This window comes from Rhincodon typus, chromosome 13 (assembly GCF_021869965.1).
Source record: "Rhincodon typus isolate 14 chromosome 13, sRhiTyp1.1, whole genome shotgun sequence".
NCBI classification, from domain to species: Eukaryota; Metazoa; Chordata; class Chondrichthyes; order Orectolobiformes; family Rhincodontidae; genus Rhincodon; species Rhincodon typus.
Window position 1 is genome coordinate 4624122 of NC_063344.1, and position 22617 is coordinate 4646738.

The 22617-nt window shown below is 43.2% G+C and overlaps 1 protein-coding gene across 9 annotated transcripts in view; it reads right to left on the reverse strand.

Moving 5' to 3' along the window:
- LOC109932287 (transcription factor Dp-2) overlaps nucleotides 1-22617 on the reverse strand; it is a 189224-nt gene that overhangs the window by 46585 nt on the left and 120022 nt on the right. For 8 of the 9 annotated variants that reach the window (XM_048604636.1, XM_048604638.1, XM_048604635.1 and 5 more), the window contains one exon: nucleotides 9552-9673. In XM_048604636.1, the coding sequence (XP_048460593.1) occupies nucleotides 9552-9673 (122 nt within the window). Of the gene's footprint in view, nucleotides 1-9551; nucleotides 9674-11319; nucleotides 11412-22617 lie in introns of those variants that run through there. The other variant, XM_048604642.1, reaches the window with a different exon arrangement.

Here is a 22617-nt window from a genome sequence, read left to right on the forward strand (position 1 = left end):
CTGATTTTTTTTCTTCACAGATGCTGCCAGACCTGCTGAGCTTTTCCAGAAACTTCTGTTTCTGTTCCATACTGGCATTGGCTGCCTTTGAATACAATGTAAAAGAAATATGAGAGAAATGAAGGAAAGAAACCAAAACAGCAAAGAAAAAAACAAAACAAAACATGGACATAAATCAGTCTTCAATCTGTTAACTCATTCATTATTTTGCTTTCAGATGATCCTTCCATTCACACCTCTCATAGGCATATCATTTGTTTCTCACCCCATTACTCCATTTGGCCATACACCATGAAGTCTTCTTTTGTTAATCTCTCCTACCCTCCATGCTATCGTAGGCTTACCTACTCTCTCCCTGTTCACTTGCTTAAAAACCTATTACGTTTCTAACTTTTCTCAGTTCAGATGAAGGGTCACATGCCTAAAATGTCAACTCTCTTTCTCTCTCCGCAGATGTTACCAGCCCCTGATGTGTATTTACTGTTTGCATTTCACAGTTCCAGCATCTGCAGTGATATAACTTTCCATCAACAAAAGATAATATTATTGCATTCCCCGTTTCAATTTATTTTCCTTCCCTATATCCATTCGTTACTGAACAGGTGGACACCGTGAGCCCCATGGCCTCTGCTAATCAAAAGCCTTAAGCTTATGAATTTTTCCTCCAATTGCCAGCTTTTGCTCAACATCTACTCGCGGAAGGGCCACAGGAGCATTAGAGAAGATCAGCATATTACACAGAAAGAGAATCCAAAGTCTTTTGTAAACCAAGTAAAAGAACAGTGAAATGAAGGGCAGTACAGTGGCTCAGTGGTTAGCACTGCTGCCTCAAGTGCCAGGGACCCACGTTCAATTCCATCCTCAGTGTGATTGTCTGTGTGCAGTTTGTACATTCTCCCTGTGTCTGTGTGTATTTCTTCCGGGTGCTCCGGTTTCCTCCCACAGTCCAAAGATATGCAGGTTAGGTGGATTGGCCGTGCTAAATTGCCCATAGTGTCCAGGGATGTGTAGGCTAGGTGGGTTGGCCATGGGAAATGCAAGGTTACAGGGAATAGGGTGGGGGGGTGGATCTGGATGGACTAATCTTCAGAGGGACGGTGAGGACGATGGACTGAATGGCCTAATGCCACACTGTAGAGATTCGATGATTCTATCCTGTAAATATGCAATAATCCGCCATTGCACAGACAACATCATGTTTAAAAAAACTGCAGTTTGAATGAAGGTACTCGGCCTGGGTGTAACAGTCGGCGCGTGTGGACACATGTATGTATTTACGGGAACGCTGAGACCAAAAGGAGGGTGTCAGTGCTATGGAATGGGGCACTCAACATCTCTGTGAATTTAATGCCTGCATCAAACCCTCATAAGCCCATCACAGCACCAGTCACATTGAACACCAACAAGATACCACTTCTGCTTTTGCACAGCAATCTCTAGCATCAGAAGTGAAGTCACAGTGCCTGTGCTGGCCCTGGAAACAGCCTTGCACTGATCCTCATGCCACTGCTCTTTCCTCATACCAATTCAATGCCCGCTATAAAAGTCATCTGTTCACTTCCCTGCGTGAGATCTCTCATGGGCATTCCTCCCATTTCTGCCTCTGTAGCATTTCCAACACTGGAGCCAAATAATGAAACCTCTACCTTTTGGCTTTTAAGAACATAGAACGGTACAGCATGGTACAGGCCCTTCGGCCCATGATGTTGTGCCAACCTTTTATCCTACTAAGATCAATCTACCCTGCATACCCTACATTTTATTGTCCTCCACGTGCCTATCCAAGAGTCGCTTAAAAGTCTCTAAAGTATCTGACTCCACTACCGCTGCTGGCAGCGCATTCCACACGCCCACCACTCTGTGTATAAAGAATCTACCTCTGACATCTCCCCTATATCATCCTCCAATCACCTTAAAATTATGAACACAACAAAGTTGCTGGAAAAGCCCAGCAGGTCTGGCAAAGGAGCAGCGCTCCAAAAGCTTGTGATTACAAATAAACCTGTTGGACTATAACCTGGCATCATGTGACTTCTGACCTCAAACACAACAAACAAATTGCAGCATCACAATAATCAGGAGGAGGAATTCCACTAACTTTGTCATTGCTCTGCCTCTAGCTATGGGCAGCAAATTACTGCACCCTCACCTACAAGTTCAGCGCAGGTTAAGAACTGAAACTACAATTTCCTGGCATGTACTGGGCCAGAGTGTGTATTTGCTTATATTAAATTAATGAGGACAGCTGTGAATATAATTCTGGTCATTACTGTGTAATATGCATTTAGATTGCAATTAGCTGAATAATGCAAATTTAGAAAAAAGAGAAGCAAGGCAGAAATTAGATAACATACAATGTCATTGCATTGACTATTTTAACACAACAAATGCTGTCATATTCAAAGAGACTCCGATTGATATGCTCATGAATGCACACGATATAAGCTTCACAGAAACAAGGTCAGGTATCTATAAAATAATGAGAAGAGCAAGAAGGAAGAGATAAAGAAGGAACAGAAGGAGATGAATAAGAAAAAGGATACTGGGAGCTCTCTCAAGCATGAGAGAGTTTTCCTCAGTGTCTTGGCCAACACTTATTCATCAACCAACCACACAAGAGAAAATGTACATGCTCATTATTCCACTGCTTTCATGGGAGGTTCTTGCCTGTAAATTTGGTGCTGTGCTTCCTCTATTACAATGGTGACCATATTTCAAAAAGTAATTCATTGGCTGTGAAGAGAGACAAGGTGTAGAGCTGGATGAACACAGCAGGCCAAGCAGCACCAGAGGAGCAGGAAAGCTGATGTTTTGGGTCTAGACCCTTCTTCAGAAAACCCTTCATTGGCTGTGAAAGTGCTCTTAGGTGCCCTGAGGTCATTTGTGGAAGGTGCTACATAATCACAAGTCTTCCTTTCCTGTTGAAGCTAGCTATAATTAGACCACTGTTGCTCAGAATGACCACATTGAGGAGAATTCCAGTTTGTAATCACAAACTAAACTGTGCACCACATCTGCTGTCAGATTCTTCCATGTTTTGTTCAGACCACGCAAGTAGTAAACTTGGCTTTAAAAATAGAGGAAACACTAAAGCTTAAGTTGTTCTATTCGGCAAAATGACTGAGAACTGTGTTGCATCATATGCTTGTGGATTGCAACATAATTAACAAAGAGAAAAGAATACTTGTATATCTTGTTTCTGTCAAACATGTATAAAGGTTACTGATAAGTGACTGTAATTGACCATAGTGAGAGAAACTATTGGTAATACTGCACAAGACAAAAAAGGAAGTGCCAATCTGGAATCATAATTGCACTGGTTCAAAGGAGAAACATTAGCTGCTTTTGCATTAGTTCCTCATTGTGAAAGACTTGCTTCTTTACTGAGTCACAAGCCAGGGTGTTCGACCCGGGTTCGATTCCACCCTCGGGCGACTATTTGGGTGGAGTTTGCACATTCTCCCCGTGTCTGTGTGGGTTTCCTCCGGGTGCTCCGGTTTCCTCCCACCAAAGGTGTGCAGGTTAGGTGGATTGGCCATGCTAAATTACCCGTAGTGTTCAGGGATGTGGAGATTAGGTTGGTTATAGGGGGATGGGTCTGGGTGGGATGCTCTTTGTGTCGGTGTGGACTTGTTGGGCCGAAGGGCCTGTTTCCACACTGTAGGGATTCTATGATTTTAGAATGATTACGGTATAACATGCAGGCTATACTCATCGGTGGCAGGGAACTGACAAGGTATGATGGGGAACTACTAGCGTCAACAAGAATCAAACAAACAGTTCACTAGGAAAGTTGCAGCGGGCACTTTCCTGGATGAGGCATGGCGGGGGGCAGTGAATCTTGCAAACTCTGCTGACCTCTCGTCTTATGTTGTCCTGCAGAGCTACACTCCCTCTTGTCTGCACCAAGAAACAAATAAAAATCAGAAACATCGTTATGACACTTCTGCTGGCTGGAAATCCAAAGTTCAGCTGTAGTGCCCTCCATTAAAGCATGTTTGTTATTCTGCTCTTCAAAAGACATTAGGGGACTAGTTCATTAGATAGGGAGTTAGACCTTTCACCCTACATACTTAATTGTTGTTTGCGAACTGGAACTGTATCTTGGAAAATAGCACAGTACTATAGCTACCAAATCAACAACATCAATTTAGAACAATTCCAAGATGTACCCCAGAGTGCAGGTGACATGCTAAGAGGCTAGAACTGCACCCAAGCATTGTCGGGAACCCAGATGTGGCTGCACAGAATTTTACAACACAAGCCAGTCAGCCCAAAAGATCTCGGTCAGTATTCATGTCATATGAGACATGTCCCATAAGGATGTAAGAAATAGAATATGGAGTAGGCCATTCAGCCCTTACGCCTGCTCGCAATTCAACAAAATCACGGTTGATACTCTACTTCTGATCTAATGTCTGCACAATGAAGCAGCTGAAGATGGTTGGGCACACTCAGTTAAATATGGCCTTGATGTTAAGGGCAGTCATTCTCACCTAACCTCTGGAATTCAGCTCTCTTGTCCAGGTTAGAACTAAGGCTGCAATGAGGTCAGGAGCTGAGTGGACCCTACAGAACCCCCTAATTCAGTGCCTGTGAGCAGGTTATTGCTGAGCAGGTGCTGCTTCATAGCACTGTTATAGACAAATTTTAAGAGTTTAACAATGAGGTTGTAGACACGCTCGCCGAGCCGGTGAGTTTGGTTTTGTTATCCTGCTAGATAACATCGTAGGTGCGCCTCCGGTGAAGCATCAGTGTTCTGTCCCACTTGTTATTTATATGCCTTGGCTTGCTGGGATGGTTGGTATCGCTTCCAATTCTGTTTCTCAGTGGTTCGTACACAGGGTCTAATTCATTATAAGACAGTAAAAACTGCCGATGCTGGAGTCTGAGATAACAAGGTGTGCAGCTGGAGGAAACAGCAGGCCAGGCAGCATCAGAGGAGCAGGAAAGCTGACTGTTCGGGTTGGGACCCTTCTTCAGAAATGGGGGAGGGGAGGGGAAGGGGGGTCTGAAATAAGTGGGGGAGGGGGCGGTGATAGCAGATGGGTAGTGGAGCAGATAGGGTGGGAGAGAAGACGGACAGGTCAAGGAAGCGGGGATGAAGCTAGTAAAGGTGAGTGCAGGTAGGAAGTGGGGATGGGGATTGGTCAGTGAGGTGGGAGGAGTGGATAGGTGGGAGAGAAGATGGACAGGTCAAGGAGGCGGGGATGAGAGGGAGGGCTGGTCTTGGGATGAGGTCAAGGGTGGGGAGATTTTGAAGCTACTAAAGTTCAAATTGAGACCATTGGGTTGTAGACTTCCAAGGCAGAATATGAGGTGCTCATTCATTGAGTTTGTTGATGGAGTTCTGGTTGGAATACCAGGCCTCCAGGAATTCCCTGGCATGTCTCCGTTTGGCTCGTGCAATTTTGGATGTATTGTCCCAGTCAAATTTGTGTCCCTCACTGTTCGTGTGTAGTGAGACCAGTGAGAATTGGTCGTGTCTCTTGGTGACTAGATGGTGTTCAGGTATCCTTATTGTCAGTCTTCTTCCAGTTTGGCCAATGTAGTGTTTCTCACAGTCCTTGCATGGTACTTTGTATATTACCCCAGTTTTGCTGTTTTTGGGCATGGGATCGTTTACGTTCATCAGTGGCTGTCGTAGGGTGGTTGTTGGTTTTTCCAGGGCTTTTCTCTCTTCAGTGTTGAATGTGTTCCCCTTTTCTTAGCTCAGCATTTGGACTGTCATCTGTCTGATGGTCTGTTGTACGGAAGAACACAAAGACAACAGGGCACTCCAGACAAGTGTATATAGAAAGATCACACATACGGACCAGATACTCAATTACACTAGCAACCACCCCAATGCCCACAAACGGAGCTACATCAGGACGCTATTTAAATGAGCCACAAGACATTGCAGCAACCTGGAACTACGCAAAGCAGAACAGGAGCACCTATACGGAGTCTTCAAAAGGAATGGATACCCAAAAAGCACAAGCCGCTATTACCTCCGAGACAGAGCACAACAGGAAGACACAACACGATCAGACTCACTAATCACCCTACTGTACATTTCAGAGATGACCACAAGAGTACTCAGACACTGAGGTATCAGAGCAGCCCACAAACCGACAACCACCCTACGACAGCTACTGACGAACATAAAGGATCCCATACCCCAAACCAGCAAAACCGAGGTAATATAAAAAACACCATGCAAGGACCGTAAGAAACATTACATAGGCCAAACCGGAAGAAAACTAACAATACGGATGCATGAACACCAAATAGCTACCAAGAGACACGACCAATTCTCACTTGTCTCACTACACATGGACAACGAGGGACACAAATTCAACTGGGACAACACATCCATAATTGCACAAGCCAAACAGAGAGACGCTAAGGAATTCCTGAAGGCCTGGTATTCTAACCGGAACTCCATCAACAAACACAGAGACCCTGTTATGAGGAAGGGTCACCAGGCCCAAAACGTTAACTCTGTTTTTTCCTTCATAGATGCTGCCAGGCCTACTGAGCTTCTCCAGCAACTTTGTTTCTGTTTCCGATTTACAGCATCCGCAGTTCTTTCGGTTTTTGTTTAGCAGTGAATTAGACCCTGTGTAAAATCCAGAGAAACAGAATTGGAAGTAACACCAAACACCCCAGCAAACTGAGGCATATAAATAACAAACGGGACAGAACACTGATGCTTCATCGGAGACATACTGACCATGTTACCTAGCAGGGTGACAAAACATTTGCAACCAAACCCTCTGGCTCTGCGAGCATGTCTACAACCTCAACAACAACCCGAGCTACAAATCTTTTCGAAAACTTTAAATTTACTGATGATCGAGAGCAGACTGATGGGGTGGCAATTGGCTGAGTTGGATTTGTCCTGTTTTTTCTGTGCAGGATACATCTGGGCAAATTTTCACATTGTCGGGTTGATGCCAGTGTTGTAACTGTACTGGAAGAGCTTGGCTAGGGGAACGGCAAATTCTGGAGCACAAGTCTTCAGTACTATTGCTGAAATGTTGTCAGGGCCTGTAGCCTTTGCAGTATCCGGTGTCTCCAACCATTTCTTGATATCACGTGGAGTGAATCGAATTGGCTGAAGACTGGTATCTGTGAAGCTGGGGACCACTGGAGGAGGCCAAGATGGATCATCCACTCGGCACTTCTGGCTGAAGATTGCTGCGAAAGCTTCAGCCTTATCTTTTGCACTGATGTGCTGGGCTCTTCCATCATTGAGGATGGGGATATTTGTGGAGCCTCCTCTTCCAGTGAGTTGTTTAATTGTCCATCACCATTCACCACTGGATGTGGCAGGACTGCAGAGCTTAGATCCGTTGGTTGTGGGATCACTTAGCTGTCTTGCTGTTTATGCTATTGTGCAAGTAATCCTGCGTTGTAGCTTCGCCCAGTTAGCACCTCATTTTTAGGTATGTCTGGTGCTGCTCCTGACAAGCCCTCTTGAACTCTTCATTGAACTAGGGTTGATCCCCTTGCTTGACAGTCACGGTTGAATGAGGGATATGCCTGGCCATGAGGTTTGCAGATTGTGCTGGAGTACAATTCTGCTGCTGTTGACAGCCCACAGCCCCCTCACTGATGTCTAGTCTTGAATCGCTAGATCTGTTCAAAGTCTATCCCATTTAACACGGTGATAGTGCCACACATGATGGAGGGTATTTTCAATGTGAAAATGGAATTTCAAGGTCTGGGTGGTGGTCACTTTTACTGATATATGACACGGGCAGATTCACGTGCAGCTGGCAGATTGGTAAGGATGAGGTCAAGTATGCTTTTCCCTCTTGATGCCCTCACCACCTGCCACAGACCCAGTCTAGCAGCTATGTCCTTTAGGACCCAACCGTTCAATGTATGTTTTGCTGCCGGGATATTCCTGCTGGTGGACATTGAAGGTCCCACCCAGAGCACGTTCAGTTCTCTTGCCACCCTCAGTGCTTCCTCAGTTGTGTTTTGAGAAGTACTGATTCATCAGCTGTGGTACATGGTAAAACAGCAGGAAGCTTCCTTGCCCATGTCTGACCAGATGCCATGAGACTTCTTGAAGTCTGAAGTCAATGTTGAGTACTCCAAGGGCAGCTCCATCCTGTTCTCTGGTGCATTTGTTGGTAAAGTAGTAAGACAAAAAGCCAAGTGTGAGAGTGTGTTTTTTCATTGTGATCACCTTATTTCCTTGAATTCTGAGAAGCGTTAGTTGTTTGTAATGTATGTGAAATACATTCTCCAGCATACCATAAGATATGGGAACAGAATCAGGTTATTCGGCCCATTGAGTCTGCTGTATCATTCTATCCTGGATGACAATCATATGTGAGAGGTCAGCAATTTCTACTGGTGTTGTGCTAGCACATGTTTTCATTTCATGGGAAGGAGTTATAGGAAACAGAGGAGAAAGTACATAAACTACACGATCAATTTTGCAAAATCAAGGGGCACATTTTAACTTTATTACACTAAGTATGTACTATTACAATAATTTTCTGAAGAGTTTCATCCTCAAACTAATGCCAGTGTGCCTTCTTATAGACCAGACCAAACCACCCAAAATATATTTAGGAGATAGCCTAGACCTAACATATTCTTACTCTAAAGGCAAGTGCAAGGTGTTATGTTCTGTATGTAATTCGATTGGTCAAATTATCAGTCTTGAAGTAACACACATTATCCATACACTATAGTTAAAATACAACAAAAGAAAGAATTGGAATAATTTACTTCTATTGGAAAATTTAACAGAATAATAGATTACTTAACTACTAAACAGTAACCATTCCAATATAGTAACATCCCATAAAACACACCCTTGGCAAAGGCAAATTTTCAGTAAAATAGAATGTGTCACAGGCAATTCTTCAGTCCAGGAGGAAAAACATTAAGAGAAAACTCAGAGAGAGAGAGAAAGTAGCAGGGACAGATGTACTGCAGCTTCCAAACCCAGCTTCAAGACCCCTGCAACCACTACTGAAAAACTACAAATCCTGGTTCTGTGGGAGCTTAATCCCACCCATTCAGGCTGCTTCTATTGTTCCAACTTTAAAAATAACCCAAGTCCTCACAAAATGTATACTTTATTGGCTTTGGAACAAACTGCCCGGCACCTCTGTCACAACCTTTCTTCATAAAAAAAACCCAGAACAAAATACACCTCTTAAGATAGAGTATCATCATTGCCTGCAGAAAGGAAATGAAGTCTTGCTATTTCATTTCATTAAAAGTTTTACTTGCTGGCTGGTAGCACAGTTACCCTCATATCCACTACCAACTTGAGCAACAGTGGTCTCAGTTTAAACTAACCTCCGGGTACTTTTGCCAAGCAATCGTGATATCACCTTGCCATCTTACATCATAACAGCACAAAATATTTCACATCCAAAATTTAAATTTATACTACCCGTCAAATGCAATTTCAGTTCATAAACCTATTTTGTCGTAAGAGTTTTGTTGGGCAGTATGTTTAATTTTCAGCAGATACTTTTTCAGGTTTACTTCCTGAATTGGAATGTAGTTTTCAAGAGAAAATTAACGCTTACCCTGTGACCCAGCCAGATGGGTCTGTTATGTGACTCTGGGTAACCATGGCTGGTGTGGGGGTGTATGGGCTTCCGATCAGAACACTCCCAGAGTTGCTCAAACGCTGTGGTGTGCTTATGATCTGTCAAAAACAAGCACAAAAGGAGAAAACATTTTGTACTTGTTAAAAGAGTAATATCCAGAATTCCACCATCTTAATAATAAACAAGTAACAATCTGTAACAGTATGCATATAGTGTACTCAACAACAGCATATCATCTCCTTTATTTATGAAAATACATTGTCAATATTCCAACTCTAAAGGAACAAATGCAGAGCTGGAAATTACCAACACCAGAATAAGAATGGGCTATTTAAACAGAATCATCATTCCAAGTCCCTTGATACATTTATCCAGGGGATAAAAATGTTGATCAGAGTTGTGAAAGCTTCAATTCATCCCTAGTGTCCAACAGCACTTTGGGAAAAGAGTTTCAGGCTTCTGCTACCCTTTGTGTGAAGAGGCAATATTTAGGATTTAAAAAAATTATTTCATGGGATGTAGATATCACTGGCCAGGCAGCATTTATTAACCATTGCTAATTGCCTGGAGGCAATCAGTTGTGAGTCAACTGAATCAGATATAGTATAGACCAAGTAAAGATGGCAGATTTCGGTAGTGAACCAGGTGGGTACCGACAACAATCAACAATGGTTACATAGTTATCATTAGACTGTTTTATTCCGCTTTTTTTAATTAAATACAAATTCACCATCTGCCACGGTGGGACTGAACCCCATATCCACAGAACCTCAGGTTTTGGATTACTGGTCTAGTGACATTACCACTACAACACTGTCTCCCTAACGGCTTCTTCTTCTGGATTCCCCCATATAAGGGAAACAAGTTTCTCTCTGTCTACCCTACCGAATCTATTTAAAACACCCTGACTAGATGGCTCTTCATTATCCAACATTAAGAAAATACAAGCCACAGCAATTCAAGTTTTCCTAAAGTTAAACCCTTTAAGTCCTGGTGGCTATTCTTCCTTGCTCTTATAAACACATTTGCCCTGAGGCGTGGTAACCCTCAGGTTAAACTCACATCAGTTGTCTCTCTAATGAGTGACCAGCCCTGTGATCGCATGAGACTATGACAATTTTATCTACTTTACATCTATTCTTATTTCAATTTAAAAAAAACACTCCTCCTACTCAGTATAATAAACTACAGTTTAATAGTGGTACAATTTTAGTTTTGGTAACCTAGAACTCTTGAACTAGCTCTTGATGTTTATGATTCTGTTATTCAGATAGCATAACCAAACATCCACAAAAAAAAAACCTGAGGCAATGAGTCTGCTACTGAGGTAACAGAACTCAAATTCACTATACAAGCACTGAAGCCTATAATTACAGATACTATTTATATACAAATGAGGAGCACAAGTAGACCATTCGGCCCCTTGGGCATTCACTGTTCCTCAATAAGATTGGTTTGTGTGTTTCAAATTTCATATTTCTATCTATTGCCAATAACGTTCCCTGCCAACGAGAATCTAAATGAATTACCTTATGAATTTGTGTTGGATCTGAATGCTGTTTTGGTCATAAATGATAAAGTTGCAGAGATAGCTAATGTGTGAATTCAAACATTGTGCCTTGTAGTTCCTCCTCTATTTAGATGAATGTATATTGTTGGGTTTAAGGAGAAATAATTTTACCCTCTCTTTAACAAGTGGTGCATTTCCTGCCGAGAGTTCTCAGTGTTAACACATTACACTCACCAGGACGAGTTGTTCCCAGTACTGTCAGGCATTCTCCAGTGTGATAAGCAATAACAGAGTGCAGCAAACCAGAAAAGTACATGTAGAGTGCATTTAAGTGCTGCCTCACAGTGCCATTAAGTTTGAGGAAATGGGCTTGCACAGCGATTTCCTGTACTTAATGTACTAGCAGTTTTTGAGCCAAGCACTTAGTACTAAAGAAGAAAAGTAAAATTAGATGATCGGTCAACATTACTGCAGCCTGTTCTATTGCTTGAATTACAGTGCATGGCAATAGGAGATTCAGGAGAAGAAACAAAACCAAAACATACAATAACCTCACATTTGTAAGTATCTCTCAGTCTCAACATGTATTCTTTGAGAGCACAGCATAAATTTTGAACAACATTTTTCATTGTGGTGGAGGAATGTGGAGAAATAACTGCTGCAAAGAAAAACATTTTATCCATTTGTGAGCACTACATTGCATACTTGAAACAATCATTGTCTAGTGACAGCAGAAAGCTGCTGCATTAACTTCTTTGAAATCACTGCATGAATCGATTCCTAGCTGTATCATACTAATTCAATATTCAATCAGAACTGGAATCAAATTATTCCTCTAAAGTGGGAAGCTGAATTATTGAATGCCTATAAAATTGGTTTGTTGCTCAAGTCTACAAAGAAAACGAAAGGCCAAAAACCATTTTAGGGCTTTGTATTAAGGTGCATGGTCTTGCAGGGTAACAGTGAAAATATTTGTGCTCAGCTGTTCATGCAGAAGTGATCCTGCTACAGCAGAGGTTATGCAATCCCGTCATTATATGAGCAACGAACCTCATCAGGCAAGTGATTATGCAACTGGCCCTTAATGGAAAATATGCCGGAAGCATGGGGAAATCAAAGCAATGAATTGCAAACAAATACAATATGTGGATTTCGAATTAAAATAGCCATGAATAATTTCATGATAAATCCTTAGATCGTGCTGAATTATGTTTCAAGTTGTGTCAACAATAAATCTGTATTTAATGTCTCATTCTTCAATGGCATTTATATTTCAGGAGAATCAATTAAAATAAACTGCTGAAAAAAATGAGCCAAGAAATGTGATTTATTCAGGTAACTGATCAAATCAACAGGCACAATATATGAGGAAGTCCACTTTAGCTGGAGAGAGATAGTAGGAACTGCAGATGCTGGAGAATCTGAGATAACAAGGTGTAGAGCTGGATGAACACAGCAGGCCAAGCAGCATCAGCGGAGCAGGAAGGCTGACGTTTCTGAATGATTTCTGAAGAAGGGTCTAGACCCAAAATGTCAGCTTTCCTGCTCCTCTGATGCTGCTTGGCCTGCTGTGTTCATCCAGCTCTACACCTTGTTGCCTCCACTTTAGCTGGCTTGTGGATAACAGCAATTCAACGGAAAACATTGTTTTGTATTATCATTCATGCATGGGACGTGGGCATCGCTGACTGGACCAGCGTTTATTGCCTGTCCCTAATGACCCTTGAGAAGGTGGGGGTGAGCTGCCTCCTTGAATCGCTGCAGTCCATGTGCTGTGGGTAGACCCACAATGCTCTGAGGGAGTTCCCGAACAGAACCGCAGAGTAACATTCTGTTCAACATAGGACTGTTTGGTTTCATACTGCGCTTTCCCCATGTGCCCGCTGATGAAAACCCAAAAGTTTGCTAGGTAAACAAATTTGATGAAATTCTCAGAATTTAACTTATTGTTGAAGTGATGGCCCCCTTCTTTTGTCCATCAGAGAGAGTTTTGAGTATATCAAGTTTCAAAGCAGCTGTTATCGAACAATGAGAAGTTATCTTTAATGAAACGCACTGAAAATCAGCTCAGGCCTTCCACAGGAATTATGGTGATTTATCAGTGTTAACTTATAGTATCATAATAGAACACACACAACTGAGGACAGCAGCATAAAAACAAATTTCTGCAGTTCCTGGAAATCTGAAATAGTAACAAATGGTCTAAAAACTGAAGAGATTAGCTAGCATCTGTGGAGAGAACCATAGAGAATATTTTAAGTCTAAATGACCTTTCATCGGCACTGAAGTGAAATAAAGAGTTTTTAAGTCAATGGAACGCCGGGGAGGGGGACAGAAGGACCAAGGAGAAGGTTGGGATGCAGTGGCGCAGTGATTAATGTCACTAACCTTATAATCCTGAAACTGCAGGCTAATATTTTGGGGATGAGTTTGAATCTCACCAAGTGGCAGATAGTGAAACGTAAATTCAATAAATATCTGGAATTAAAAGCTATCATAATGACAACTGAGGGAAGAAAATCTGCTATTCTTACCTGGTTTGATATACATGTCACTCCACACACACACGCGCACACACACACACGCGCACACACAGAGCAAGGTTGCTGACTCTTAACTGTACTCTGAAAGGATACCACCGAGTTCTAGTAAACCGCTATGAAATCTAAACGAAGAAATGGAACCAGACAGACCACCTGGCACTGACTCCATAACCAGAAAACATGACGGTGAACACAGCCCTTTTGATGGTACAAAGTCCCAAACATCTGGGGGTTAGTGCCAAAATTGGGACAGTGGTCTCACAGACTAGTCAAGCAACAGTCTGACATAGTCATACTCATGGAATCATATGTTGCAGGCAATTCCCAGACACAATGGAGTTGGTGAAGTGCCATTAACATACACCCTGGGGACCAGGTTCAAATCCCTCCATGGCAGCTGGCAGACTTGAAGTTAAATTAATTGAACAAAAATTTGAAATATAAAGCTAGTCTCAGTAATGGTGACCGTGAAACTATCATTGATTGTGAAAACCCATCTGCTTCCCTAATTGAAGGAAATCTGCTGTCATCACCTAGTGTGACCTAGATGTGATACCCATGTTCAACGAAAGGATAACCATCACAATCTCTGCACCACAGGCAGCACAGGCCCACCTGGGATGCAACACAGTACTTGGAAGGCGATGAGGTACTGTCTTCATATTGAGGATATCCTCCATCACTCAAAGGATATGAATACTTGAAAGTCTCCGTTATGTAATATATTCAATAACTGAGTGCATTCAAGACAGAGATCAACTAAGTTTTGATTCTAATGATATTTAGAATAGGCTCAAAGGGCTGAATGCCTCTCTGTGCTTCTAATTTTTAAAAACTATAGTTAAAACTAGGTAATTACTCAGCACTTTCAGTATGTCCTGCAAGAAAATGTGACTGAAATGTCAAAATAATTCAAATCAACTAATGTGCTCACTACCTAAGTGGATTATAGTAAAATTTTGAAAGAAGCTTTACTGCCATCTGGTGGCTGCAATATGAACACCTGCTTTTACAATCATTAAATGTTCCATTTAACAGAGGAAAGAACCAGAGATAGTAGGAACTGCAGATGCTGGAGAATCCGAGACAACAAGGTACAGGGCTGGGTGAACACAGCAGGCCAAGCAGCATCATAGGAGCAGAAAGGCTGACGTTTCGGGCCTAGACCCTTCATCAGAAAAGAGGGAGGGGAAGGGGGTTCTGAAATAAATAGGGAGAGTGGGGGGCGGATAGAAGATGGATAGAGGAGAGGATAGGTGGAGAGGAAACAAACAGGTTGAAGAGGCGGGGATGGAGCCAGTAAAGGTGAGTGTAGGTGGGGAGTTAGGGAGGGGATAGGTCAGTCCAGGGAGGACGGACAGGTCAAGGGGGCGGGATGAGGTTAGTCGGTAGGAGATGGGGGTGCGGCTTGAGGTGGGAGGAGGGGATAGGTGGGAGGAAGAACAGGTTAGGGAGGCAGGGACGAGCTGGACTGGTTTTGGGATGCGGTAGGGGGAGGGGAGATTTTGGAAGCTTGTGAAATCCACATTGATACAATTGGGCTGCAGGGTTCCCAAGCGGAATATGAGTTGCTGTTCCTGCAACCTTCGGGTGGCATCGTTGTGGCACTGCAGGAGGCCCAGGATGGACATGTCGTCTTAGGAATGGGAAGGAGAGTTGAAACGGTTCGCGACTGGGAGGTGCAGTTGTTTATTGCGAACCGAGCGTAGGTGTTCTGCAAAGCAGTCCCCAAGCTTCCGCTTGGTTTCCTCGATGTAGAGGAGGCCACAACGGGAACAGCGGATACAGTATACCACATTGGCAGATGTGCAGGTGAACATCTGCTTGATGTGGAAAGTCTTCTTGGGGCCTGGGATGGGGGTGAGGGAGGAGGTATGGGGGCAGGTGTAGCACTTCTTGCGGTTGCAGGGAAAAGTGCCGGGTGTGGCGGGGCTGGAGGAGAGTGTGGAGCGGACAAGGGAGTCACGGAGAGAGTGGTCCCTCCGGAAAGCAGATAAGGGTGGGGAGGGAAAGATGTCTTTGGTGGTGGGGTCGGATTGCAGATGGCGGAAAGGTCGGAGGATGATGCGTTGGATCCGGAGGTTGGTGGGGTGGTACGTGAGGACGAGGGGGATTCTTTTTTGGTTCTTATTGCGTGGACGGGGTGTGAGGGATGAGTTGCGGGAGATGTGGGAAACACGGTTGAGGGCGTTCTTGACCACTGAGGGGGGGGAAGTTATGGTCCTTGAAAAACGAGGACAACTGAGATGTACGGGATTGGAATGCCTCATCCTGGGAGCAGATGCAGCGGAGGTGAAGGAATTGGGAATAGGGGATAGCATTTTTGCAGGAAGGTGGGTGGGAGGAGGAGTATTCTAGGTAGCTGTGGGAGTTGGTGGGCTTGAAATGAATATCGTTTTCTCGGTGGTTGCCCGATATGGAGACAGAGAGGTCCAGGAAGGGGAGAGAGGTATTAGAGATGGTCCAGGTAAACTTAAGGTTGGGGTGAAAGGTGTTGGTGAAGTGGATGAACTGTTCGAGCTCCTCGTGGGAGCAAGAGGCGGCGCCGATACAGTCATCAATGTAACGGAGGAAGAGGTGGGGTTTAGGGCCGGTGTAGGTACGGAAGAGGGATTGTTCCACGTAACCTACAAAGAGGCAGGCGTAGCTTGGGCCCATGCGGGTACCCATGGATTTCACAAGCTTCAAAATCTCCCCTCCCCCTACCGCATCCCAAAACCAGTCCAGCTCGTCCCTGCCTCCCTAACCTGCTCTTCCTCCCACCGATCCCCTCCTCCCACCTCAAGCCGCACCCCCATCTCCTACCGACTAACCTCATCCTGCCCCCTTGACCTGTCCGTCCTCCCTGGACTGACCTATCCCCTCCCTAACTCCCCACCTACACTCACCTTTACTGGCTCCATCCCCGCCTCTTCGACCTGTTTGTTTCCTCTCCACCTATCCTCTCCTCTCTCCATCTTCTATCCGCCCCCCACTCTCTCCCTATTTGTTTCAGAACCCCCTTCCCCGATGAAGGGTCTAGGCCCGAAACGTCAGCCTTTTTGCTCCTATGATGCTGCTTGGCCTGCTGAGTTCACCCAGCCCTGCACCTTGTTGTCAGAGGAAAGAACCATTCTTATTTCAGTGTTATGTTAGCTATGTCATGTTGCAATTGTTATAAATCATGCAAAAGATTGACATAACAGAATATGAGATAGATTTTTTGTGTCAGGGTGTGAAATTTGTAAGGTTCCAATGTAAGATTTTTACATATAACATTTATTTCGTGTAAAAATACAGAATGCAGGCCTGTGCTGAGAGAGAAAAAGTCACCATTTCAAGTCTATTACAACTCTTGTCTGGAATTGAGAGTTATTTCAAGGGTACATCTGATGGAAGTTGCATGGCTATCTGAACACTGGGCAAGTACATAATGACTCAATCCAGTCTGAGATTTGGAAGTGAAAATTTACATGAATCATTATAGCAAGTCCTCATAAAGTTTGGTTGAATTCCTGAAAATCTTAAGTGAAATGACTCAAAGCAAATCACAGGCTTCCATTGGAAAAAGAAGGTGGCCAGTATAGTACTTTACGTGTGACCTGACCAGTGCCCTTTATAACCAAAGCATAACCTAATTTCCCTTGTGATAAATGATAACTTTTTATGAGCTTTCCTGATTACTTCCTGAACCTGCATACTATCATTTTGTGATACAGGCACAAAGACACCCAGATCTCTGTTCATTTCTGGTTTCACCATTTACACAACATGTTTCTTTAATTCCTCCTGCCAAAATAGACAATGCCACATTTAGCCACATCCCACTTAATTTGCCATATTTTTGCACGTTCACTCAAATTATCTATATCTTTTTGTAGCCTTATATCCTCTTCACAACTTACTCTCCTACCTACCTTTGTATAGACAGCAAACCTAGCTACCATACCTGCTGTCCCTTCATCCAAGTCATTCAGATAAATTGTAAATAACTGGGACCTCAGGACAGATTCCTGCAGCACATCACTCTTTACTTCTCGTCAATCTAAAAAAGATCCATTTATGCCTGCTCACTGCTTTCTGTTAGCCAGGTGAATTTCCATCCATGCCAATACGCTACCTCCTATACCATCAGCTTTCTCAAGTCCCATTTGTTCCAAATGTGTGTAATAACATCTCTGAACAGGTTGTTAGAAAATTGTTTTTATTTCAGCTTCGATGTGGCACTTTATCAAATGCCTTCTGGAAACCCAAGTAGAGTAATGTCCAGTGGTTCCCTTTTCCCAAAGCACATGCTAGTTCCCCAAAGAATTCTAATAGTTTTGTTAAACGTGATTTACTTTTCATAAAACTACGCTGACTCAACCTGATTACTTTGAACTTTTCCAAGTACTCTGCTATAACTTCTTTCATAATCATTTCTAACATTTGCCCTATGACATTTGTTGAGCTAAGTGGCCTGTAGTTTCCTGTTTTCTGTCTCCTTCTGTTTTTGGATAAAGGAGTTACATTTGTTTTCTTTCAGACCTTGCCCAAATCAAGGGAGTTTTAGAAAATTGAAACTAATACATCAAAACCTGGACATTTGGCAACCTACCGTTCCAACAATTTACTCTCTACCACTTCTCTGGTGACGGTAATTTTCCAGAGTTTCCACCTCCTGCTGCTAAATGGAGGTAAACTCAGGAGCCAGGGCAGGAAGCAGGGAGAAGAAAAGGTTTACAAGGATGTTGTAGAGGTTGGAGGGTTTGAGCTTTAAGGAAATTTAGATGAGAATCTAGAACGCATGGGTAGTAAGTTTGTGGATGACATCAAAGCTGGTGGTATAGTGGACAGAGAAGAAGGTTATCGAAGATTACAAAGAGATCTTGATCAATTGGGTCAATGGGATGAAGAGAGGCAAATGGCGTTTAATTTGGATAAATGCAAGTTATTACATTTTGGTAAAACGAACAAAAAGACTTATACAATTAAAAGTAGGGCCTTGGGCAATGTTGTAGAACAGAGAAACCTAGCGATTCAGGTACAGAAGTTTGGATCGCATATAGATTAGGTGGTTAAGAAGGCAGTTAGCATGCTTACCTTCATTGCTCAGATGTAAGGATATGAGTTGGGACATTATGTTGAGGTGTACAGGACATTTGTGAGGCCTTTTCTGGAGTACTGTATCCAGTTCTGTTTGCCCAGTTATAGGAAGGACAGTATTAAGCTGGAGAGGGTTCAGAAGAGATTTACAAGGATGTTGCCAGGAATGGAGGGTTTGTGTTATAAGCAGAGGCTGAATAGGTTGGGACTTTTTTCACTAGAGCTTAGGAGGTTGAAGGTCGACCTTATAGAGGTTTATAAACGAATGAGGGGTATCAACAAGGTGAATGGCAGGTGTCTTTTCCCTAGGCTGATTTCAAGACTGGGGGCATATTTTTAAGGTGACAGGAGAAAGATTTAAAAAAGACACAAGAGACAATTTTTTTTACACTGAGTGGTTCGTGTGTGGAATGAACTTCCAGAGGAAGTGTTGGATGCAGGTACAGTTACAACGTTTAAAAGACATTTAGATAACTACATAAATAGGAAAGCTTTGGAGAAGTATGGGCCACATGCAGGCAGGTGGAACTAGTTTAGTTTGGGATTACGGTCGGCATGGACTGGTTGGACCGAAGGATCAGTTTCCAAGTTGTATGACTCTATTGACTCTAAGAGGGACTGACGGCAAGATCAGAAGTGAGAGGGGGAAGCCCAGAAGAGGACGTCTGACAAATGAAGTTGAAATGAAGCTGTCAATGATGAATAGATACATTTTTACTACTTTATTAATGACACTGAAGTGAAGTGATCTCAAGAAAGCATTATAAAAGGACTTATTGGATCTTGACTCAACTTCCATGGTGTAGGCTGTCAACCTGGAGACATACATCTCCTATTGTATATCTTTGGATCCTGGAGGTTTCTTTATAAACAAAAGCATATCTGCACATTACTTCTGTCAATGAATAAATCATAGAACTGTTACAGAGTAGAGGCCATTTGGCCCATCATGCCTGTGCTGGCTCTTCAAATGGGGATCTCCTGCCTTTTCTGAATACTCTTACACAATATTCCTATTCAAAAAATAAAATCCAATGCTCTCTTAAATGCGATAATTGAATCTGCACCCATCACACTTCCATGCAGTGCATTCCATACCCTAACCACTCCTGTGTGAGAAAGATTTTTCTCACAATATGTCTGTTGATTTTTGCAAATCATTTTGAATCTATGCCCACTTGTTCTTTGTTCTTTTGAAGGGCAGCAGCCCCTTCACATTTACACAACCCAGTCCCTCTTGATTTTGAAAATTGCTATCAAATCTCCTCTCAACCTTCTTCTCTCCAATAGTCCAGAATAGTCCCAAATGCTTCAATCTGAATTAGCACTGAAGTTTCTCATTGCTGGAACCCATTTTTGTACATTGCTTCTGAGCTCTCGCCAAAGCATTCACATCTTTTGCTATAATCTGGCACCCACAGCTGTACACAATACTCAAGGTGAGGTCTAACAAGTATCTTGTACAAGTTCAACATCACCTCCTCCCTGTTCTTGTATTCTGCGTTTCTATCAATAAAGCTGAGGACACTGTATGCACGGTCAACTGCTCTCCTGCCAGCTTCAATGATCTGTACACATATAGACCCAGGTCCCTCTAGTCCTGCACCCCCTGTTAGAACTGTACCCCCTTATTTTGTACTGTCTTTCAATATTCTATCAATGTGTTTCACCTCACAGTGAAACTCATCTCAGATGTTGGATCTGTAATATGAGAGAGCTGGTGGGTGCCAGTGTAATCCGCACTGACCACACCTACAGCTAGCACCAGCTGCTCAAGGAACCTCAGCTCAGAGCTGAACAGCTAGAGTCCAAACTGCAGACACTGCATTACATCAACGGGGTGGGTGGGAGTGGGAGGGGTAGTTACATGGTCACTCCATTTCAGCAGACAGTCACACCCTGGGATTAATTATATCAAATATGGTCCAAGCTGAGACAGGAGGGTGTGACTGTGAGTTGAGGCAGCTATTGGGATCCACAACTTATCCATGCAGAAGTCATAGCCATTGCCCTTGTCCAATAGGTACAAGGTTATTGCGCCAACTGCAGATGAGGACAAGCACTGTGGGAGGCTGAATGAACTGACCAAAACGCTGTGATCTGGGGTGGGGGGGAAAGGAGAGAAATGTATGAGCAATAGGGGTAACATAGTTAGGAGAACAGAAAATTTCTCTATCGCAAAGACAGAATCCTGTATACTAGTTTGCCTGCCTGACGCCAAAGTTCAGGAGAAATCCTCTTTTAGGCTGGAAAAGAACTTGAAGTGGGAGGGGAAGGGTCCAGTTATCATGGCCCATGTAAGTACTAATGATATTGATAGGAGTAGGAAAGAGGTTCTGCTGAGGGATTGCAAGCAGCTTGGCTTCAATTTAAATACAGAACCACAAAAGTAATAATCTCAGGATTACTGCCTGAACCACACGGAAATTAACTGAGAGTAAATGAGAGTGGAGAGGTAAATGCATGGCTTAAAGATTGGAGTTAGAAAAATGGGCTCCAATCCATGGGACATTGGCACCAGTACAGAGCAAAGAGAGAGCTGTTCTATTGTGATTGGACAAAAGTCTTTGACAAACAAATGGGACTGAAGGCAGGCAAGTTGATGGTTGCAGCTTGGACTCTACCTCTTCGACTCTGAGCTGAAATTCCTTGAGCAGCTAACGCTTGCTCCAGATGTGGTCAGTGTGCACTCAGCCCCACCAGCTCCCACATATTACAGATGCAACACATCACCTGTACAGCTATCTCTATCTCTATCCTGTTAAATTAATTTGCATATTAAATATTTTAGAAGTGAATTTCCTAATTATACCCTTCAACTTTCATGACGCATCTGATTTAACCTACTTGACCAATCTAATGAGAGATAGAAATACCCACCATTCATCTCCCCTCTTTGCTGGACTATCATACTCTGGCTCTGACAGGAAGAAAAAGGATGAAGGGACTGTGTGCCACCAGTTTTTATCTCCCACCACTGACCTTCTCTCTCAGGTCCACTAGTCCCAGTCTGCTTCCCAGTGATACTGACCTACTACAATCCTCCCCATGGGGTGAGGTGAGACTCACGAGGTGAGCTCCTTTATGTAAACTAACCCTAGAATGCTTTCATCACTGCCAATGCTTGACTTTTCCAATAACAAAACTCAGATAATCCTGAATTTCCTTCATCTGAACACGGATAGGGTGAACAGCCAGGTCTTTTCCCCAGGGTAGGAGAGTCCAAAACTAGAGGGCATAGGTTTAAGGTGAGAGGGGCAAGTTTTAAAAGGTACCTAAGGGGGCAACTTTTCCAAGCAGAGGGTGGTGCAAGTATGGAATGAGTTGCCAGAGGAAGTGATGGAGGCTAGTACAATTACAACTTTTTAAAAGGCATCTGTACAGGTACATGAATAGGAAGGGTTGAGAGGGATATGGGCCAAAAGCTGGCAAATGGGATTAGATTTATTTAGGATATCTGGTCGGCATGGAAGGGTTGGACTGAAGGGTCTGTTTCTGTGCTTTACAGGTCTATAACTCTATTTGGAAAACCAAAGTCATCTGTCTGGCATCCACCAAGGATGCTTTCTCACTCCATGGTCTCATCCCACCCTACCCGTGTAACCTTGTCCTACCTTAAACCCTCTCCTGTACCATCCAGCCCTCTGATGGTCTATCCTGCCAAGCATCCTTTTCCTCAACTTCACTGGTAGTGACAAAGTTGGCAGTTATTGAAGTCCCATTCCTCGGAACTCGAGCTCAGCAAAATTCTCATCTCAACTGTGGCACTGATATGGAGACCAGTATTATAAACAGGAAAACTATTCAAATTTCAGCCAGCCTTTTTGCAGTCTTGGGAAAAAAAATCAATGATGAAAATAAACAATTCAAGACAACTTTAACTGAATTATTTTAAAAAGAAAATAAAATTATTGAAGATAAGGTA